The sequence below is a fragment of the Sus scrofa genome, chromosome 1 (genome assembly GCF_000003025.6).
Source record: "Sus scrofa isolate TJ Tabasco breed Duroc chromosome 1, Sscrofa11.1, whole genome shotgun sequence".
Classification (NCBI taxonomy): Eukaryota; Metazoa; Chordata; class Mammalia; order Artiodactyla; family Suidae; genus Sus; species Sus scrofa.
Window position 1 is genome coordinate 149343720 of NC_010443.5, and position 19071 is coordinate 149362790.

The 19071-nt window shown below is 36.0% G+C and overlaps 1 protein-coding gene across 3 annotated transcripts in view; it reads right to left on the reverse strand.

Moving 5' to 3' along the window:
• Positions 1 to 19071, reverse strand: part of ZNF407 (zinc finger protein 407) — a 426993-nt gene that overhangs the window by 253218 nt on the left and 154704 nt on the right. For all 3 annotated transcript variants that reach the window (XM_021073780.1, XM_021073786.1, XM_021073791.1), the window contains one exon: positions 13743 to 13817. In XM_021073780.1, coding sequence (XP_020929439.1) covers positions 13743 to 13817 — 75 coding nt within the window. The remainder of the gene's footprint in view (positions 1 to 13742; positions 13818 to 19071) is intronic.

Here is a 19071-nt window from a genome sequence, read left to right on the forward strand (position 1 = left end):
GCTATATTAAAAATATTTCATCTAGGAATTCCCCTCATGGCTCAGCAGAAATGAATCTGACTAGTATCCATGAGGATGTGGGTTCAATCCCTGGCCTCCCTCAGCGGATTAAGGATCTGGCATTGCCGTGAGCTGTGGTATAGGTCGCAGATGCGGCTTAGATCCCACATTGCTGTGGCTGTGGTGTAGGTTGGCAGCTATAGCTCCAATTTGACCCCTCACCTGGGAACTTCCATATGCTGGGGTGTGGCCCTAAAAGCGGAAAAAAAAAGGTTCATCTGGGAGTTCTCTTGTGGCTCAGCAGGTTAAGCATCTGGCATTGTCACTGCAATAGCTCAGGTTACTGTTGTGGCACAAATTCAACCCTTGGCCTGGGAACTTCCACATGTCATGGGTGTGGCCAAAAAAAAACCATCTTAAAAAAATTTTTTGTCTTTATTCAGTTGATATATAGTCATTGGGTAGTTTTTCACTATATAATATTCTTAAGAAAAATCTTCTTTTATGCTTTATATCCCAACAAATGCTAGCAATATTGATGCTATCACTGAAAGAAAAAAAAATGAAAGAAAAAAGTTAAAGTCTATCATTTCTATAAATATCATCATTATAAAAGTTTTACAGCAATATGCTTCAGGCTAAAAACAACTTTTCCTTGTTCACTTAAACAAGTACACTCAGACTTTTCCGTTCCTTTTAATATATTCTACCTCACCAATAAGCACCTGAAAAGAGGGGAGAATTTACCTTTCATAGATATATTGTACATTATTTACTGCTGAAAAGGTACTAAGCACCTTATATGCAATACTACAAAAGATCACCCATGAAAGAGCATGGCTTTACCAAAGAATCATGGAACAAAAGAATGATGAAATAAAACTACAAAATTTGTAGACACACACCATTTTTTAATTGCCAAAATTCCAAATATCTCTAACTGGTCTAGATCGAGTCTCTCTGAAACCGTTTTCACATCTAGGAAATGTAAAGGTTTGCTTTAAAATCCAGAATTCTATATTATTCTGCAATAATCTCCCTGGTGTTAGGGCAAATCAAATATAGTAAGCTGCTGACATTTGCAAGACATATGAACTCAGAGCTGTAGAAAGCTTTTATAGGATATACCTTCCCTCATAAAAGGTGGTAAAATGTTTTTTAAAAATTAAGTAACCCCTTTAGCAGCCCAGTGATTCCATAAATACAGTCTAAAATCATTAAGAAAGCTATGAGTTCTTCCAGTAAGGAAAAAAGTGAACTCTATATTCTATTTCAGAACATCATTCCCGCAGTCACTCACACAGACCTGTCTCCACAGGCAGGACAAGATGAGGATGGAGCCTCAAGGCCTATGGGGACAGTGACACGATACGCACTCAGCAAAGTCCTCAGCACATTCAGCATCAAGAAAGGCAGATGAAACCAGGGATGGAAACTAAGAAAAAATAACTGTAAGGCAAAAGCACTTTACATTTATAAAATGGGCATTCAAGGAAAAGCTATTTCTGATTGAAAGCAGCAACTCTCATCTTGGGATGAAAATACCTCCGCTTCCCAGGACAGCACTCATCCAGATTTCTTTCTCAGATACTGCTGGAGCCTGAAGAGGCAAGGTCAGCCAGCGGCTGTCCGAAGCCCTGGGTAGAACCTTCCTTCCTGAGACACGTCTCTCTGGGAAGGCGTCCTCGTCACAGGAACAGTGGTTGGTTCCCAACCCTTTTCCTTTAAGAACCTCTTCACCAGGAAGAAAATGTGTCTCAGGCCAGGATCCAGCCCAGCCCAGGGTCCCTCCACTGCCAAAGAGAAAACGTCCTAAAATTTACAAGTCGAATTTTCCACACAATAACAGTGAGTTAATTGCAATGTGAATCAATAACTCATCACTGTTATTTTAGATAAACTTTTAAAGACTAATGATATTCTAACAATTGACATTTTTGTTGAAAGTCAGATGTTTTCCATTCATAACATTACCAATAAGAGAGCCATCTCCTCCAGATTCAATAGTTTCCTCCTTCACTGAGTAGGGTACTTTAGGTACTAGTTAGAGAACTAAATAAAAGATTTTAAAAACCAAATTTTCTTTGTCATCAGCATATGACATGGGTCATTTGAATATGATAAATCAAGGTCTTACTATGTAGACATCAAGTCATAAAACTAGGCCAAAAATAATTTTTGTTAGTTGGTCCATTTGTGGCTCCATCTTACTTATTCATTCAATAATATAATGTCTACTCATGAATTTACCACCAAACTTGAGAACAAGAACAACACAGTCCACATTTTAACTTGCCCCAACCTTGCATCTCTAGTTAAAAATGATTAGATTCTTAGGTTTTTTTACATCCTTTCTTTATTTTTCATCAACTCTAGGGTTGGATGCATTTGATTAAATTGCTTTGGTTTCAATCACTTCTTTAGAAGCTTTAGATGCCTATGATAAACACAGGGCAGCAAATAAAGCTGGACTGAAATCGAAAGGCTGAGCCCTAACACCAGCTAAGTTAAGAGCTCTGATTCAGTGGCACCTGAGCACATCCAATCAAGATGGAATTTCCACAGAAATTTAAAGTATATCTCATCACTTAGGGATCAACAATATATAAAGGTAAAGCTGCAAAAGTCAATGGCTTATGGTACAAGTAGAAGAGCTCCATGTATAAAGAGATCCTCTTTAAAGTGATGAGGAACCCACAGCTTCTCTGAGGTGCAGAGAAGGTGCCCCACAACTGATGTGGTCTTTAGGACCCCCTCCCAGTTTCAGACAGAGTACTTGGTTTTAATTGGTTTTATACAGTTGTATTCTATGTAAAGTTTTTTTTTCCCCCTGTTTAAACAAAAAAGGAAACTCAAAAAGCCATAGAAACTTTGATATACTGCTATTACTACAAGTACTGATAACAAAAATAATAAGCATTAGGCCAATTCCTTTGTCAAAAAATTTCCTAACCTTCAAAATCTGATTATTATAAACAATATATTATAAAGGAGGAAGCATAAAATTTTAAAGACCTGATATCCAGTAATAAGACTGCCACTTTCTGGTTGCCAAAAATATATGGCATAACCATATTACATAATTATGAATATGAAATGAGAAAAAGAAATTCTGAATACTATAATGCATTGTAAGAATGAAAGGGGAAATTGTTTTAATTAACTCCAAAGAAAATCTGTGTATAATTTTTTTTTTTTTTCTCTTTTTGCTATTTCTTTGGGCCGCTCCCGCGGCATATGGAAGTTCCCAGGCTAGGGGTCGAATCGGAGCTGTAGCCACTGGCCTACGCCAGAGCCACAGCAACGCTGGATCCAAGCCGCGTCTGTAACCACACCACAGCTCACAGCAACGCCGGATCATTAACCCACTGAGCAACGGCAGGGATCGAACCCGCAACCTCATGGTTCCTAGTCGGATTCGTTAACCACTGCGCCATGATGGGAACTCCCTGTGTATAATTTAAATTAAAATTTTCATATATATGTTCCACTGAATCTGTTCTTTCCCATAATCCTTTTCTCCACCAGATTAGCATGAAAAGGGAAACACAGATATTATTTAGACTTCAGCAACTAAAATTTTCTTTGTTTTTATCTAAAAACAAGCACTTTTTAAATTATAAAATGCTGTGTTTCTATACAGTATGATTGTTTTGTACCTGAGTAACTAATTCACAACCACGTCTCCATAACCCTGAGAAATGAGAATAGGTGTTATCTTCAGCCTCAAAGATGAGAAGGTGATAAAGCCACAGTGACTCAGGAAGAATGCACTTGAGGTTGACTACATTAAAAGTTTCACATGACTATGTTAGTTTGCAATACCTTGCTCAAAATGTAACTATAAATCGTATGCTAGACCAGCTAAAAAAAGTCCATCTCGAAAAAGAAAAATTTCAATGAAGATTTTAATATCTTAAATCTATCAATATTCACTAAAACCAATCGCCTTTTGAAAAACAGAGAAGAAAAAGCACCAACCACACCCTCAAAAATTACCTAGTTTGGACAAAGGGCATACATTTTACCTTTTATAAAAGAAAAAAGAGAATGTGCTAATTGTATATGAGTCTTCTTAGTAGAAAGAAGTGATTACACAGAACCGAAGTCTAGGGAACGATTTTCACAGTGAGACAAAGTCTGGGCCTTGAAAGCTGACCTAGGCCCAGAAAACTGAGAGACTTGGCTTTCAGTGTGACAGCGAGTGAAAATAATAAAGTATGCTGAGACAGTTCTTATGTTATCCTAACCCAACTTCTATATCATACTCACTACACTAGGCCATGTCTAGGAAATCACTGTCCACAAAAAAGCAAGAACTGGATAGAATTAAACCCAACAGAAACGACTATTTCCCCGAAAAGCAGATTTCTATATTGACATCTTATGCCAGAGACAGTTCTAAAGAGAATTATGTTTGACTCTTAAGAAATTGCCAGTACTTGATGCTTTTTAGCCTAAGTGTTGATTTCATATGATTCAACCTCAGGAGATGCTAATATTTGAATACTTATCGAAGAGCATCATGATTCTCTTGAAAGGGAATGAAGGAGCTGCTAAAATAGAAGACAGATATTTTGTAGAACATTAGGGTTACTATAAGATTGACAAATCTCTTATGGAATATCAACCTCTGCTAGTTTTCTCTGTACAAGGATGACAACACCACAGTACTAGTGGAGAGGCCCTTTATCTGAGGCTCTAATGGATTACATAAGTGACCCACAGACCAGGAACTGTCGGGGTGGGGTGTGAATATCTTAGAGAATAACCCAGGTAAACTCTTGATTTTTCCTATCAGAGTTCTTTAGCATAATGAAATATAAACATCTTGTTTCTCGTCTGTTAAAATGGATCACCAAGTTGCTTTGATCCAACTTTATGAAAATTACTTTAGAAAGGTTATGTTTCCTTAAAATTCCTCAGGAAAAATTTTAATCTTGGACTTTTACAAGCAACTACCACGACATCATGAATATAAAGAACGTCTCACAAAAAGTCAGTACTGTATAATGAAACTGTATGAAAGTTGGTAATTAAGCGTAATTGAAGGCTGCAGTGAACATATAGGCCTTTGTTCTCTTTAATTCTGGCACTGACTGGGAATTAAAGATAAGAGCTTAAGGCATATTTTAGTCAGAGTCCAGATGTATAAGTCCCAGTGTTCTAAAAGCAATTCAAGTGAAGTGAAAGAGAATGGCCAAAAATATTTTAGATGTCTGCCAGGAAAAAATACCTATATTCTGAACACTTAACATATTTGATTGATCATATTTAGAATCACTTATTTGGTGACTTTAAAAAGAGTTAAAACAACAGATATTCTTATATCCAAAATCTGATTGAACTACTAAATTAATTGGTAGCCAAAAAAAACCCTTTAAAAATTAACTTGTCACATTAAACAACACTATATTATCACATGCAAAAGCAATACGAACACCCATACCAAAAAAAAAGGTATAGTTCACTAGCTCCACAGAATTCAATTTCTCTACAAGAATGAAAGAGGAGGCAACAGAACAAAATTGATGTCATTTTAGCAAAGCTCATCAGCAGGATGAGTCTTTCGGATTTCTATTTTGGAAGATGGACAGAATATGTATATATGTATATCTCCTTTCTTCACCACAGTTCCGTAGGAATACTAGAGAAAAAAAGCATGATCATTTGGAGGTGAGATAAACAAGAAAGAAACTCAGAGAAGACAGAGACCTCAGACTGAAACTTGAAGAAAATAATGGTTTGGACTGAACCAGGAGAGACGGGATGAGTATGAGTATGGTGAGGAACAGGAAGAACATAAGTACAGAGAAAGGAGGAAAGAGACAGGGAGTTGGGAAAGAATGTGGCTCACAAAACACAAGCAGACTTTAGAGATACTACAGGTTCAGCTCCAGACCACCATAATAAAGCAAATATTACAATAGAGTGAGTCACGTGAATTTTTCGGTTACCCAGTGATATAAAATTTATGTTTACACTACATTGTAGTCTATTAAGGGTACAATAGCATGACATCTAAAAAATAATGTTCATACACTAATTAAAAATATTTTATTACTGAAAAATGCTCATCATCCTCTGAACCTTCAGTGTGTCATACTGACAGCATCAAAGATCACTGATCATCATAACAAATATAACATTAATAATAAAAGTCTGAAATATTGTGAGCATTACCAAAATGTGACAAAGACACAAAAAGAAAGCAAATGCTGCTGGAAAAGTTCAGTGATAGACCCGTTTGACACACGTTGGACACAAATCTTTACTTTACAAAAAATGCAGTATTTGTGAAGAAGAATAAAACAAAGTATGGTGTAAAACTGATGATTAAAAAGGCTTATTTTCAGGCCAGCTCTGCAACATGAAGAGTGAGAAAGTGGCTGGCACTGAGAGGAGAGAGGGGCCGGCGTGGGCAAGGAATGGCGTGAGTCCTCAGGAAACACCCGAGCCATGCTGACCCACCCACCCATACTCTCCCTGGCATCCCAACTCCACAATGAAAGACTGACAGACATACAATTCCAAAAGAGGTCTCAGCTTTGCTGGCTTCCTCTAAGGCACCGAGTGAAAGGTAAAGCATTCACCATGCTCTCTACCAGGAGGGCTCTGATTCAGAAAGGTCTTCCATGAACACTCTTCCTAAAGCTACACCTCTCCCAGACACTCACTGCAATAGCTCATCTAAGCTTCCACCCCATGAAAGTCTCTTTTTCCTTCACATGCCTATTATCTATCTTTATCCTCAGTCCATCAACCCCAAATTTAAGGAGCATGAGAACAGAGAGTGTATCATCTTTAAACACTACTTACTATATCTCAGTTTTGGAACATAGCAGTAGTTGTAATAGATATAGTAAATGATTATTGGGAGAATAAGTTGATGAATAAATTAGATACCTTCATTTTCATCCCCCATTATACCCTTATGGTTCTCTCTTTTAAAACGTTCTCTGTTCTCATTGTTAGCTTTTCATTTTACATATTATGGATAACTGCATAACCTCTAATACATTCTAAAGAACAAGAATCATATAATACTTGTTTCTATCTAAATTCCCAGGAATAAAACACATAGATGAGTGCTCAATAACATGGTAGCATAAAGTTAAAGAATGAACCTTAAAGTAGAAAACTACCTTATATTTCTATAATACATATAAACTTCTAACACTTAGACTTCCTTTACTACCAACATGAGAATTTTCCCTAAAGTAGCAAATACAGTATTTTACCCACAAAGCTGGGTGCACCAAGAACAGCAGTTATTTTAAATAGAGCCAGAAAGCAAGCATCCTAGAACAGAAGTTGAGCAATAATCCCCTATCTGGGGAAGGGGGATGGGAGGGGGGAAATGTTACATATCAAGTCTGCATAGCACACTTTAGAAGCAAGCACTCCTTAAAATAACAGATAATCTCAGGAAATAAAAAGCACCACTGAAGCAGCACAAGAAAGCACACTAAATTTTCGTACAACAGGGCAAGGGTGATTTTTTAAAAGGCTCATAAGAGGGTTACACACTGCTCAATACGATGTCCCAAAGCCACAGGGCTGAAGACATAGGTCCTCCCTCCCAGACAAATACTGACCCTACTTTACAAAAATTCCCATTGCAAAACTTCCCTCGAATTATGTGAGCTTTGATTTATATGAGGTTGTTAAAATATACCGCTCACATAAAATGGGAATTTCCCATAAGGGAAAAAAAAGATGAAACTAGAAATAACAGTAGTAAATAAAATGCATTCCATGAAGTCCATCCTGCTTTCTAGAGACTGAATTACAATTTTGGCACTGAGCTTCCCAGCAGTAAAGATAAAGAGGAAAACTCAATTATACACATGATTTGCTAGTACTTAAGACCAAGATGACAAGCTGTTTCAGAAAGGCACAACTTCTCCTGTAATAAAGACTGAAAGAAACTCCCCCTGAAACTCACAAGGAAGATATGACACATGTTCAGAGAAGCATCCTGAGTGCTATCTTTACAATAAAGATATGAGTTTTATAGGGTTTCTTCTTTAAATATTTTAAAACTTAAGTCATTATCATAAAAACTACGTACAAAATCAGTACAAATGCTAAGGAGGAAGAAAACAAAAATAATGCAAGGAAGGAAGCAGCTCTCCTGTCATAAGGCTGACTGAAGGATAAAACTGAAAGCACACTGAGAAATGAGTGGAAGGAATTTATTCAGGACAGGAAACTAAACTACCCAACATATGTACAGAGTCCAAACACTCCACACAGCTTCTGACAAAGCAATGGAACTGCTTCATGGAAGCCAAGGGCCCAGTGAAGTTCTGAACTTAAAAAGTGGGTTTTCGATCCCCTCAGAGATGAGCCATAACAATTAACTGTAATGAGGTCCAAACACCTCCCCCAAAAAGTGAGTTGGAAACTTTGACAAACAATTGAGGAGCTGAGATTCCCATATTCTTACCCGTGATACTTACTTTTGCTAACTTCCACCTGGCAAATTTATAAAGTAATAGAATATATCCATCTCACTAAGAAAACATTTGTCATAAAGCAATCATAGAACATCTAAACCACCCACTTAATTTAGAAATACTACCCAAATGCTGACAAGATGACTATAGTGGATAATATATACTTATATCCTTATGTATCTTAACAAATGGTCAGATTAAGTCAGTAAAATAGAGAAGGAAGGTTTCTAAAAATAATAACCCTGCCTTTACATGAATGATGTGACTTCCATCTATCTTTCCACAGAGAAGTAATTATTTAGCAGGGCTATCTGTCTATTCAACCCAGCTTTCTTATAATAAAACCATGTCGAATGTGCACACAATATTATTTATATACTAGATGCTGACTACAGATGGAGAAATGGAGAAGAGAGAAGACAGGGTATCCTCGGCTCATGCAAAAGCAATAGTAAGTCACTGAAATATAATAACCTCCTACTCATGAAAACAAGCAACCTGAGAGAGAATGAAATGAAATGTTTTCCCTCCATTTTGGCTTAACAGAGTTATTTTGCATAAATATTTTTTTAAAGCAGAGGGGAACCCACAGACTTCTTCCCAAAACTGGACCTCATTAAAAAAAAAAAAAATCTGCACCCATTGATTATGAAAAGAATTGAAAGGAAAGAACGATGAGCAGCAGTGATGGGAGAGCAGGCCTTAGCCTGAAAACAACGTGACTGAGAAGTCATACAAAGTAGAAAACAGTACTTATATTACAGAAATTCACATGGAATAAACATGAAGGAAGTGGTTGATTCTTTAATAAAAGAAAAAAGAAGCAATACTAGTAACTTAGTTATTTCTTTACAATGGACTATGAGATGACAACAACAACAGGAGTTAGTCTCTTGTTATGCATAGAATCTCTTCTAGTTGAAACAATTTGAGTCTGCTTAAATATATGTAATTCAGAGATTTTATAAAATATATTATTCTCTCACTTAAAAGTAACCTCAATTTCCAACAACCCAAAGTATCACTGGCAAAGCTTCAATAACGACTGTGCACATACATGTACCTATGTTCTCCTACAAATGTCTGGGTTTTGGATGATATTTTCATGTTTCCAGAAAAAGGGTGAGGCTTATATCTAAATTGAAAGACAGAAAACGATGATGCTTTCACAGAATTTTAACATACAAAAGTTCCCGAGAAAGAAGATGAAATAGACTCTGCAAGACTTTCACCATATTATGTCCTACACCAATGGCCTATAGCAAATCAGAACCAAGGATCAGGGCTGCCAGTATTTCCAAAATCCCACACTTACACTAGATATTTGGTGTATAAAAATGTGGGGAAGAATTTACTATCAATAAGGTAAAAAATAATGTTAAAAGAAAGATGCCCAACCACAAATTCCAAAGGTCTGGCAGAGGGGAGAAGCCAGCAGCATTTCAAGGCTCAGTAATCTGGAGGAGGCCTGGGGGGAACCTATTTGCCTGAACAAAAACACTGGCCAGCCCTGAGCCCTCCCGAGGGGCCTGAACATACCCCACAGACAGGCTGCAAAAAAGCACTATCCAAGACTTATAATATTTGTAGACTCCTCCAAAAATTGCTTTACTGAAAAAATACTACAGTTTTAAACTAGTATTCATTAACAACTTGAAAAAAACAGGTAACTTACTGAGCTCTTAGACTCTCATTTGAAAGCCTTTACTGGTAAAACTGGTTTACGGCGCCCATCCGCCTTCCTGAGATACTGCCAAGTGTAGGCATTTCCTGATCTTGTCCCAGACACCACAAAGGCAATGAATCAGATGAGAAATTCTGAGTGAATCGTCTCCCCCTCCTCCTGTTTACACAGTCACTCAAAGCCCAGCTGACTTCCAAGCACTGAACTACAAATGCTCTCTCTTTCCATTGTAATATGCACCTGGCTTTTACATAAGATATACTTACGGCTGCTTCAATTGTGGTAATTGAGGATAAGCTTGTTTCCGAGATTACTATTAGTGAATCCAAAGAATCATAAAGATACTTTGGCTTACTATATTACAAAGAGAATCACTTATTTAAAATAGGGAATACTTAAGAATGAACTTGCAAATTGATTAGTTTATTGTTTTGGAAAGATATATTTAGTTGTTGTGGCTATATTTAGCTGTTTATATTTAAGCATAGGAGACTTCAGAAATACAGTAGTATACTACGTTAAAATAATTTCATGCAAATTTAGGGACAAAGAAATATGTTCTTACACAAGCCATCACTTCAGGTATTCAGAGTCAAAAATATATATATTTGAAATTACTTAGTTTTCTGTTGCTAATGACAGTCATGCTGACAAAATTTATTAGTTCATCAAACTGTAGTGTAAGAATATGAATTTATTTGTAATAAATTATCATTTTTGCATATATCAGTCAAAGCACAAGGTCTAAATACTTGCAAACAAAATGCATTATTAATTTAATTGTCACAGCCTATTTAGCTAACTTCTATTACTATTTGCTGTAATATGCAATGCATAAGAAGGGAGAATCAAATTCAAAACAAAAAAAAAAGTAAACTGATTATACTGTCCTAGAGAAATTAAAATAGAGCAAGCTTGCAAAATTATAGCCAAGGCATTAATGTTTTAAATAGGTAAGAAAAAAATGTTTAAATTAATTTAGAGAACAGTTATGCCCAAAGTGACGGTTGAACATGCTGATAAAGAGTTTCTTTGTTTCCTCAAATTGTTAAAAGGCATCAATTCTGTCTCTCCAAGGAAAGGAGGAAGGTGGACTGAAAGGAGGCTTTTGGTATTTATTGCGCTAGATTTTGTTACTTATATTTTCTTCTTCTCCAGGTATGGATGTCTATTAGAAAATTATACTGTGGTTGAAGCCCTGACATTCCAATTCAGTATTCCATGCAGAAGAAGGAATGCCCTACAAAAACATATCATAAAGAAGAGGTACTCTGAAACAGAATTTTTAATAGGAAAAACAATTTAATCTAATGCTGAGTTTAGATAACTCTGCATTTGGACTATTTAGAAGGTAATAACCCAGAAGATGGGGTGTACTTTCCCATTTGAGATTCATCTCCCGATTTTAGGACAAAAATCATGTTAATGCTGGAGAAAAAGCTTACCACATCTCAAAGGGAAAAAAGACACGAGTCTTTCTCGTGCCTCGTTTTGGCATATTTGGTATTAGTCATTGAAACGAGTTAAAGTAAAAGAGATTCATCCTGAAACACACAGGAAAAAGTAAATACAAAAATCAAAAGAATACAGCTAGAATTTTCAAACTCCTATCATCATATACAGAAGATAAAAACTTTTAAGGTGCTTGGAGGATAAATACATGTATGAGGTGATGAATTTTTCTTTAATATGAAATAACCATGAACAGACACAAATTTTTAAAAATTGCTAAACAAAAAGCAAAAATGATACATTTGAGTTCAAAATGTATACTAATTATGTAGTAGGGAAATATTTTCTTTTTACTAATTATCTGCTCTAGATTGCTTTCCTTCAAATTTATTGTGCAACTGAAACACTGTAAGTACCTATATGTAAAGATTCTCAATGCGAGACAACATAATCAGTACGCGGAGGAGCACCAGAATTAGTCAGAAAAAAGTAACAATTCTAACACTTATTAATTATGAGATATTGAATAAACTGTTGTACATTCCTGAATCTGTCTTTAGCTCTGTAATATTAGAAAGATAATGCACCACTAATAAGGTCATACAATGATTAACTGAGATAATGCAATGGAAAGTAACAAGAACACAGTAATTACAAATGCCTTGTTTCTTAAATACTTGTGAAACATAACTGTGATGAGTTCCAAATTATTGCTAAATAATATGAATTTTTTTGAATTTCAAGAATAAAGCATTCAGGATCTATTCAACACATAAATTTTGGTTCAAATTAAACATGTTACAAAAAAAAGTGTGAAAAACCAAAAGGCAGAAAGCAGGCATACATAACATCCCAATATTCTGACATAGTAGTCCTGCTGAAACTAAAACGCTAAAGAAAAGAACATGTCTGCAACAGAAAAGTCAATTAAATTCCTTGTAAACACAGAAAATATTAATGAGTATCTTAAAGTTTTTCAAAATTTTTTAAGCATTTACAAATACGGCAGAGGCAGCCCTAGGCTGCAGAGTGACAGAACAAAATGCACCATGACTGATGTTTTAAAATAGCATCTAAAACAAAAGTTTCCAGGTATTTCCATCGTGGCTCAGTGGAAGCAAATCTCACTAGTATCCATGAGGAAACAGGTTGGATCCTTGGCCTGGCTCAGTGGGTTAAGGATCCAGCATTGCCACAAGCTGTGGTGTAGGTTACAGACATTGCTTGGATCTGTCGTTGCTGTGGCCAGCAGCTATGGATCTGGTTCAACCCCTAGCCTGGGAACCTCCATATGCCGTGAGTGTGGCCCTAAAAAGATAAAAAATAAAATAAAATAAAATAAAATAAAATAAGATAAGATAAAAGATAAAATAAAATAAAATAAAAGTAAAACAGAAGTTTCCAGGAGTGTCTATAGAATTTCAGATGCCATAATGGAGGATTTGGGGAAAGTCGAAAACATAACAGGTCTTTGAAGGAGATGAAATGCTTTGCACTAGTGTGGAGTGAGCTGCACACACATTTTAAAGATTTAAAGTTTCAGAAGTAGCCAGGCTCACCTGGTAGCTGACACTGCTACATTTCAGTTCACCTAATATAATTAAGTCTATGTGATGAAGCTAATTATGATACAGTAGCAAGAAAAAAGAAAACCTGGCAGTTGATGACATAGTAATTGTAGTGTTATTTTTCATGACATGGCAACTGTAGTATTATTTGGGGATGACACAAGATGTACTTCTTTTTTAATATCAGCAATGTTTAATTCTACAGTAAGAATTCAAAAATGTTACTTCAAAAGCTCAAAATAAAACTACACAAAGTTCAAATGAAAATTGAAAAAGTTCAATTTTACATATCTATTTTAGCTCTTTCTAATGTATTTACAGAGGTAAACCCCTTTCTCTTTCAAGGTTGTTTCACAAATTCACATACTTCACATCCTTTGAAATACTCTTAGAATGAATTTTTTGAAATTAAATTGCAACATTAAATTTTATGAAAGAATGGCATAAAATATAATATTCAACAACAGAGTACCATTAATATAAAACATGACGAACTGACTTGATAAAAATTCTGGGAGTCATCTCACTACACAAAACCTAAAATGAAAATTATATTTGTAAATGGCTGAAAATTACCTTTCTTTTGGTGTGCCAACTCCATGTTTGCCCAGTAGGTGGGTATTTAAGTGTTTCTTCATTACAAAAGCAACCCTAAAAAAAAAAAAAAAAAAAAAAAAAGTAGTTACACAACCAAAACTTTACTCTTTGCTAGAAATATGAAATATGAACAAAATTGTTTAAAACAGACATGTATATATAATGATATACATGAACATGAAAATGTATATTACAATGGCACTAAATGCTAAACAGAAAGACTGCATACAAACTAAATATACTGCAATACCTGAAAACCAAAACAAATAACTGCATTTAAATTGACTGGTTCATTTTCTCGCTTGAGTGTACAAACAAGAATCAAACCGATGATTTTAGTTCCTTACTGACTGTTCCACTGTCACCTAGTAATAAAGATAAAACAACACCTCAATATCACATTCCCTGCCCCCTAGTTGATGCCATACTTCAATCATGAAATGAGTTTGAGAAAACATAATTTTATTAAATATTTAAGGGACTATAAAAGAGAAAATGAATAGCCTTCATGAAGCATCCTTAAAAACATGGTGATAATCTGAAAGAGAGGTTTTTTTAAAATGATATAAATGTTTATCATGTCTGCAACACACACACAAAAAAAATGTACTAAGTGCCCAAAAGATATCAATAACTAAAACAAACAAAAAGTATTACCTGACATACTATCTTATTTTATACACAAATCAGATCACTTAATTCAATTTTGTTGACATAAATATGAAATGGACAGGAATCAGCAGCCAGTGCATGGAGCACCATTCTTCTACTGAATATAGTACAACACAATTTAATTATGGCGTGGGATTATTTAAAACAATTTAGATCTCATTCAGAAGCATCAGACTAAAATAGCTGTCTTGATAAGCAAAAAAATTAAAATTTACTGTTGTAACTTTCAGTGTAAAAGGGCTTGCAAACATTTTTGTTAATTATGTATTACAGCTGTCCTTCATAAAGTTAATTACTAATAGCTGAAAGGCAACAGAATCTATTTGCATATGTACATGAAAGGCATGACATATGCAAAAATATGATTTTAATTAGCATTCTATGATATGAAGGGCTACAAATCAAATTGGCATGTTATAAGATTCTTAACATTGAACACTGAATTCATCTGGACATGCCTGCACAAACAGGCAACACAGGACGGTAAAGTACTATGGCCTTCTGGAGGAAACGTGTGTCAAAAGCCAAGACCGAAACAATTTCTAAAAATGTGAATGCTCCTTTTCATGTCTGGTCTATTTTGGCTATTTTCATATAATATTAGGGAACCTCAGTTTTGAGGGTAAAATGATATGTTTGTATTTTTTTAATGATTATGATTTCACTATTCAAATAACGCATTTGTATACACTGAAAATAACACTCTTTCTTTTCTACATATTAAGTAATAGCTGTGGACAACACATGCTTTACAACTATAAATAACTAATCACACCATCAATCCATAAAATGGAAAAATAATTATTACTTATAAAGAATCAAACTGTGATGATATTAAATGCTTAGCAAAAATAACAATACAAGATAGTCTATATTTGTTTTTGTTTGATTTGCATAAAATAAATAATATTCTTCATTTCCTTAAAAAAGAATACAGTAATAACAACAGTCCATTTAAGTCATAACTTCCCTACTGTCCTCTATTTTCCTATAATTAAAAAAACATAAAGCTAATAGCAAAGAGCAAAGGTTAAGAACCCAGAGTTGCAAAGCACAGCTTATTTATATGACCAAGTATAATTTAAGAAATCTGAGCTTAGAAACCACAATGCAGTTTTTAAAAGAAAAAAATTGTATTAATTAAAATGTTTCAGGTTTAGGAATTGAAACAAAATATTATACTGCACAGGAAACCTACTCAATGTAACATTTTGACAGTATCTGCTGATGGCTATAATACTAAATGTTTAGAGGAACAATGATTTTTTACTATTATAGGGTAAAATTTACAATACTAAAACACAGCTCAATTATAGTCAGCTGCAAAATATTCATCAAATACCTAACTTAACATAAATTCTTTCAATTTGTTCTAACTAAAGTATGAGTAGTGTCAAAGTCTCAATATTATCCTCAGTGAGAAAATGTAAGACAAGCATAACCAACTAAAACTTACCAACCTCTATGGATAATAATACTGCCAGCAATTTGTGATGACTGAATGTAGCCCATATCAACCATCATCAGAGTATTAATATTTTAACATAATAATTGTTTTGTAAAATTTTAATTTAGATACCATCAGAATAAAACAAAAAAAATTCTGAATCTGAAAAGTTATTCAACTGAAATACCTTGCTCCCAGTGAGCACAGGTGACTTTACAGTTTCATTCTGTTTCCATATATATTCACTGGTGACTTACTATGTACAGGCCATGGGGAAGTTCTGAAGGTTAGGGGAAGAATCAGACATTTAAAGCCCTATCTTCATGGGGCTTTCACTCTATGACCTGTAGCTTCAGGATGACGTGGCACTCAGCCTGCCATGCTCCTGCCTGGACTCTTTAATCATGCGAGCAGGCGTTAACCTGTGTACTAGGCAGGACCTACTCTGGGCCAGAACAGCCCAGGCAACTGTGGTGCACAGGTGGCGGATAGGTGTTAAAACAAACAGAAGTCCCTGCCTTGGAAATGTAAAACCTAGTGAGAGAAACAGAGGACAAAAGCTGCACTACAGAGCATCTCAGAGAGTGCTGGATGGTGGGAGAAAAATTAAAATAGAGAAGTAAGAGTTGAAATGCCGGCAGGGCATCAGCATTTTATGTTTGGATGGCTCTGGACTGTGGTTTGGGGACAAAGAGGGTGCGGCAGTGGGCCTTTCACCAAATAGGGAACAGCAGGCCACAGAGAAAAGGGTGGCCACAGAGCCTGTCAGCCAGTGGGGCCTATGCTCAACAAAATGCAGGGCAGAGTAGGGGTAGTAGAGGGACAAGAAGGTGGTGGCAGAGGGTAATGGTGAGGGAACAACTTTGAAAGCCAGCACAACTGGGCCGGTGCTCTGAGCAGGAACAAGAGCATTGCAGGTGTCTGAAAAGAGGGAGACGTGTGGGACACACACTGTCATAGATTCCTCTAGCTGTTTTGTTAAGTTACGGGGGTGGAGAAAGACAGGGATGATCTGTCTCTTGCAATAATCCAAGCAAAGATGACAGTGGTTTGGAGCACGGATCAGGAGGAGAGCAGAGATCTGACCAAATTCTAGATACATATTTATGATTAGAGCCAACCAATTTCCATAGGTCCTGGACATGGAGTCCAAAAGAGATATAGAAGACCAATTCAAAGCTTTTGGTCTTGGAAAAACTGAGCTGGTTTGAAGGTAGCATCAGTTTGGGGTATGTTCATTGAGGAAGCCCACTGACATCCAAGAGAGGTCTCTAACGGGGGCTGAATCCACTGATCCTGGAAACATATACTCTGATGTTATCCACCTGGCAGGTGCCTGACAAACTGAAGGAACACCTCGAAAAGTAAAAAGTACTGTTATTTAAAGTATGGTTGATTTCCAAGTATTTATAATTGTCTAAAAAAAGCATCACTTGAAATTGGTTTTGGTGTCAAAAGAATAGTGCAATAATCGCATTTGCATACTAGCTATAGATTTCTATATTTTAGTACAAAGTTTCAGATTTTAACTATTTTTAAAAGAATTTTTCATACAGTATATGGAGATATAATAAAAACCTCTTCCCTCAGTCCCTTAGATTTTATCACTGTAGAACCATTTCAACTTGTGAGTCATGATAGCTTATCTGACTTATCCATTAGAGCAAATATAGAAAGTTCCCTCATGGCCTAGTGGTTAAGAATCCAGTGTTGTCACTATTGTGGCTCAGGTCACTGTGGTGGCGTGGGTTTGATCCCTGGTCTGGGAACTTCCACATACTACAGGAGCAGCCAAAAAGCAGGAGAAAGCCAGAGTCATGGCACCCTGGCACTCCCCATCTCACACAGTCCAAGTAGGGGCCAAAAGGCAGGTTTCCCAGGCTGTGTTCCTTCTGAGCCCAGGGCAAGAGAAGAGGAAGCTGCAGTCTGCTTCCTCAAGTTTTACCATGTTGATCATGTTCCCCTGATCTCTCTAATAAGGTCAGATGCTCCTCAAAGACAAGCTATAGGATATAATCTCCAACTACTTGAAATTTCTGATGATCAAGTCAGTGGAGGCCCTACAGATTACAGGAATGCTAAATAAATATATTTGCTTTTAAGAGGTTAAAGTCTAAGCACAATAACACAGTGTTAGTGAAATGATCATTTCTAAGAACTCATGAATATGTATGTGGCTGTGACATACACACACTCACTTATTCTTTTAGTCTCCTGAAGGATCGATAATAATCTACCTGGTTCTCCCAACCGGTCCCCTGGATACCAATGCCACACACCACCAGAACTGCTTGTCACATCACAGGGTTCACCCAGCAAAAGGCTGAGTGAATCAAACAGTAACATAACTGACAGGTTTTGGTCACTGCTGAAGAAGAAAATTTAAAAAACAACAAGCTTCAAGGTTAGCAGGCAAAGACTGCCTTAGGAGTACAGGAAACAAAGCCCCCAAGTTAAACACTTGGGGCCTCTTCCTGGTTAAAGCTGGTTAACTCCTTAGGTTGTGATGACCGGGGCACCATGTATCCCACTAGCAGAACTTCAAGTTCAAGTGAGAACAGTGAGCCTGGAGGAAAGGTAGGTCATGTCACAGCTCTGCCATTTATGACTTGTGTAACTTTGAGAATATTAAGTATATTTTTCCAGTTTCCTTTGCTGAAACATGAGAAAAGCAATAATTCATAAGAGCTTTGTGAGAATTAAATGAAACAACATAAACACAATGTAGCATGAGGAACAGGTAAAGCCATAAATAATTAATAGCACATTAGTAGTGCTATTTTTCGAATAATGTCAGGAGAAAGAGAAATTAGGGAAGCAATCCTGTTTACCATTGCATCCAAAAGAATAAAATACTTAGAAATAAACCTACCTAAAGAGACAAAAGACCTGTACTCTGAAAACTATAAGACGCTGATGAAAGAAATCAAAGATGACACAAACAGATAGAAAGACATATCATGGTCTTGGATTGGAAGAGTCAATATTATCAAAAGGACTATCTACCCAAGGCAGTCTATAGATTCAATGCAATCCCTATCAAATTACCAAGGACATTTTTCAAAGAACTCAAACAAAATACTTAAAAATTTGTTTGGAAGCACGAAAGACCAAGAATAGCCAAAGACATCCTGAAAAAGAAAAATGGAATCAGGCTCCCGGACTTCAGACTATAGTACGAAGCTACAG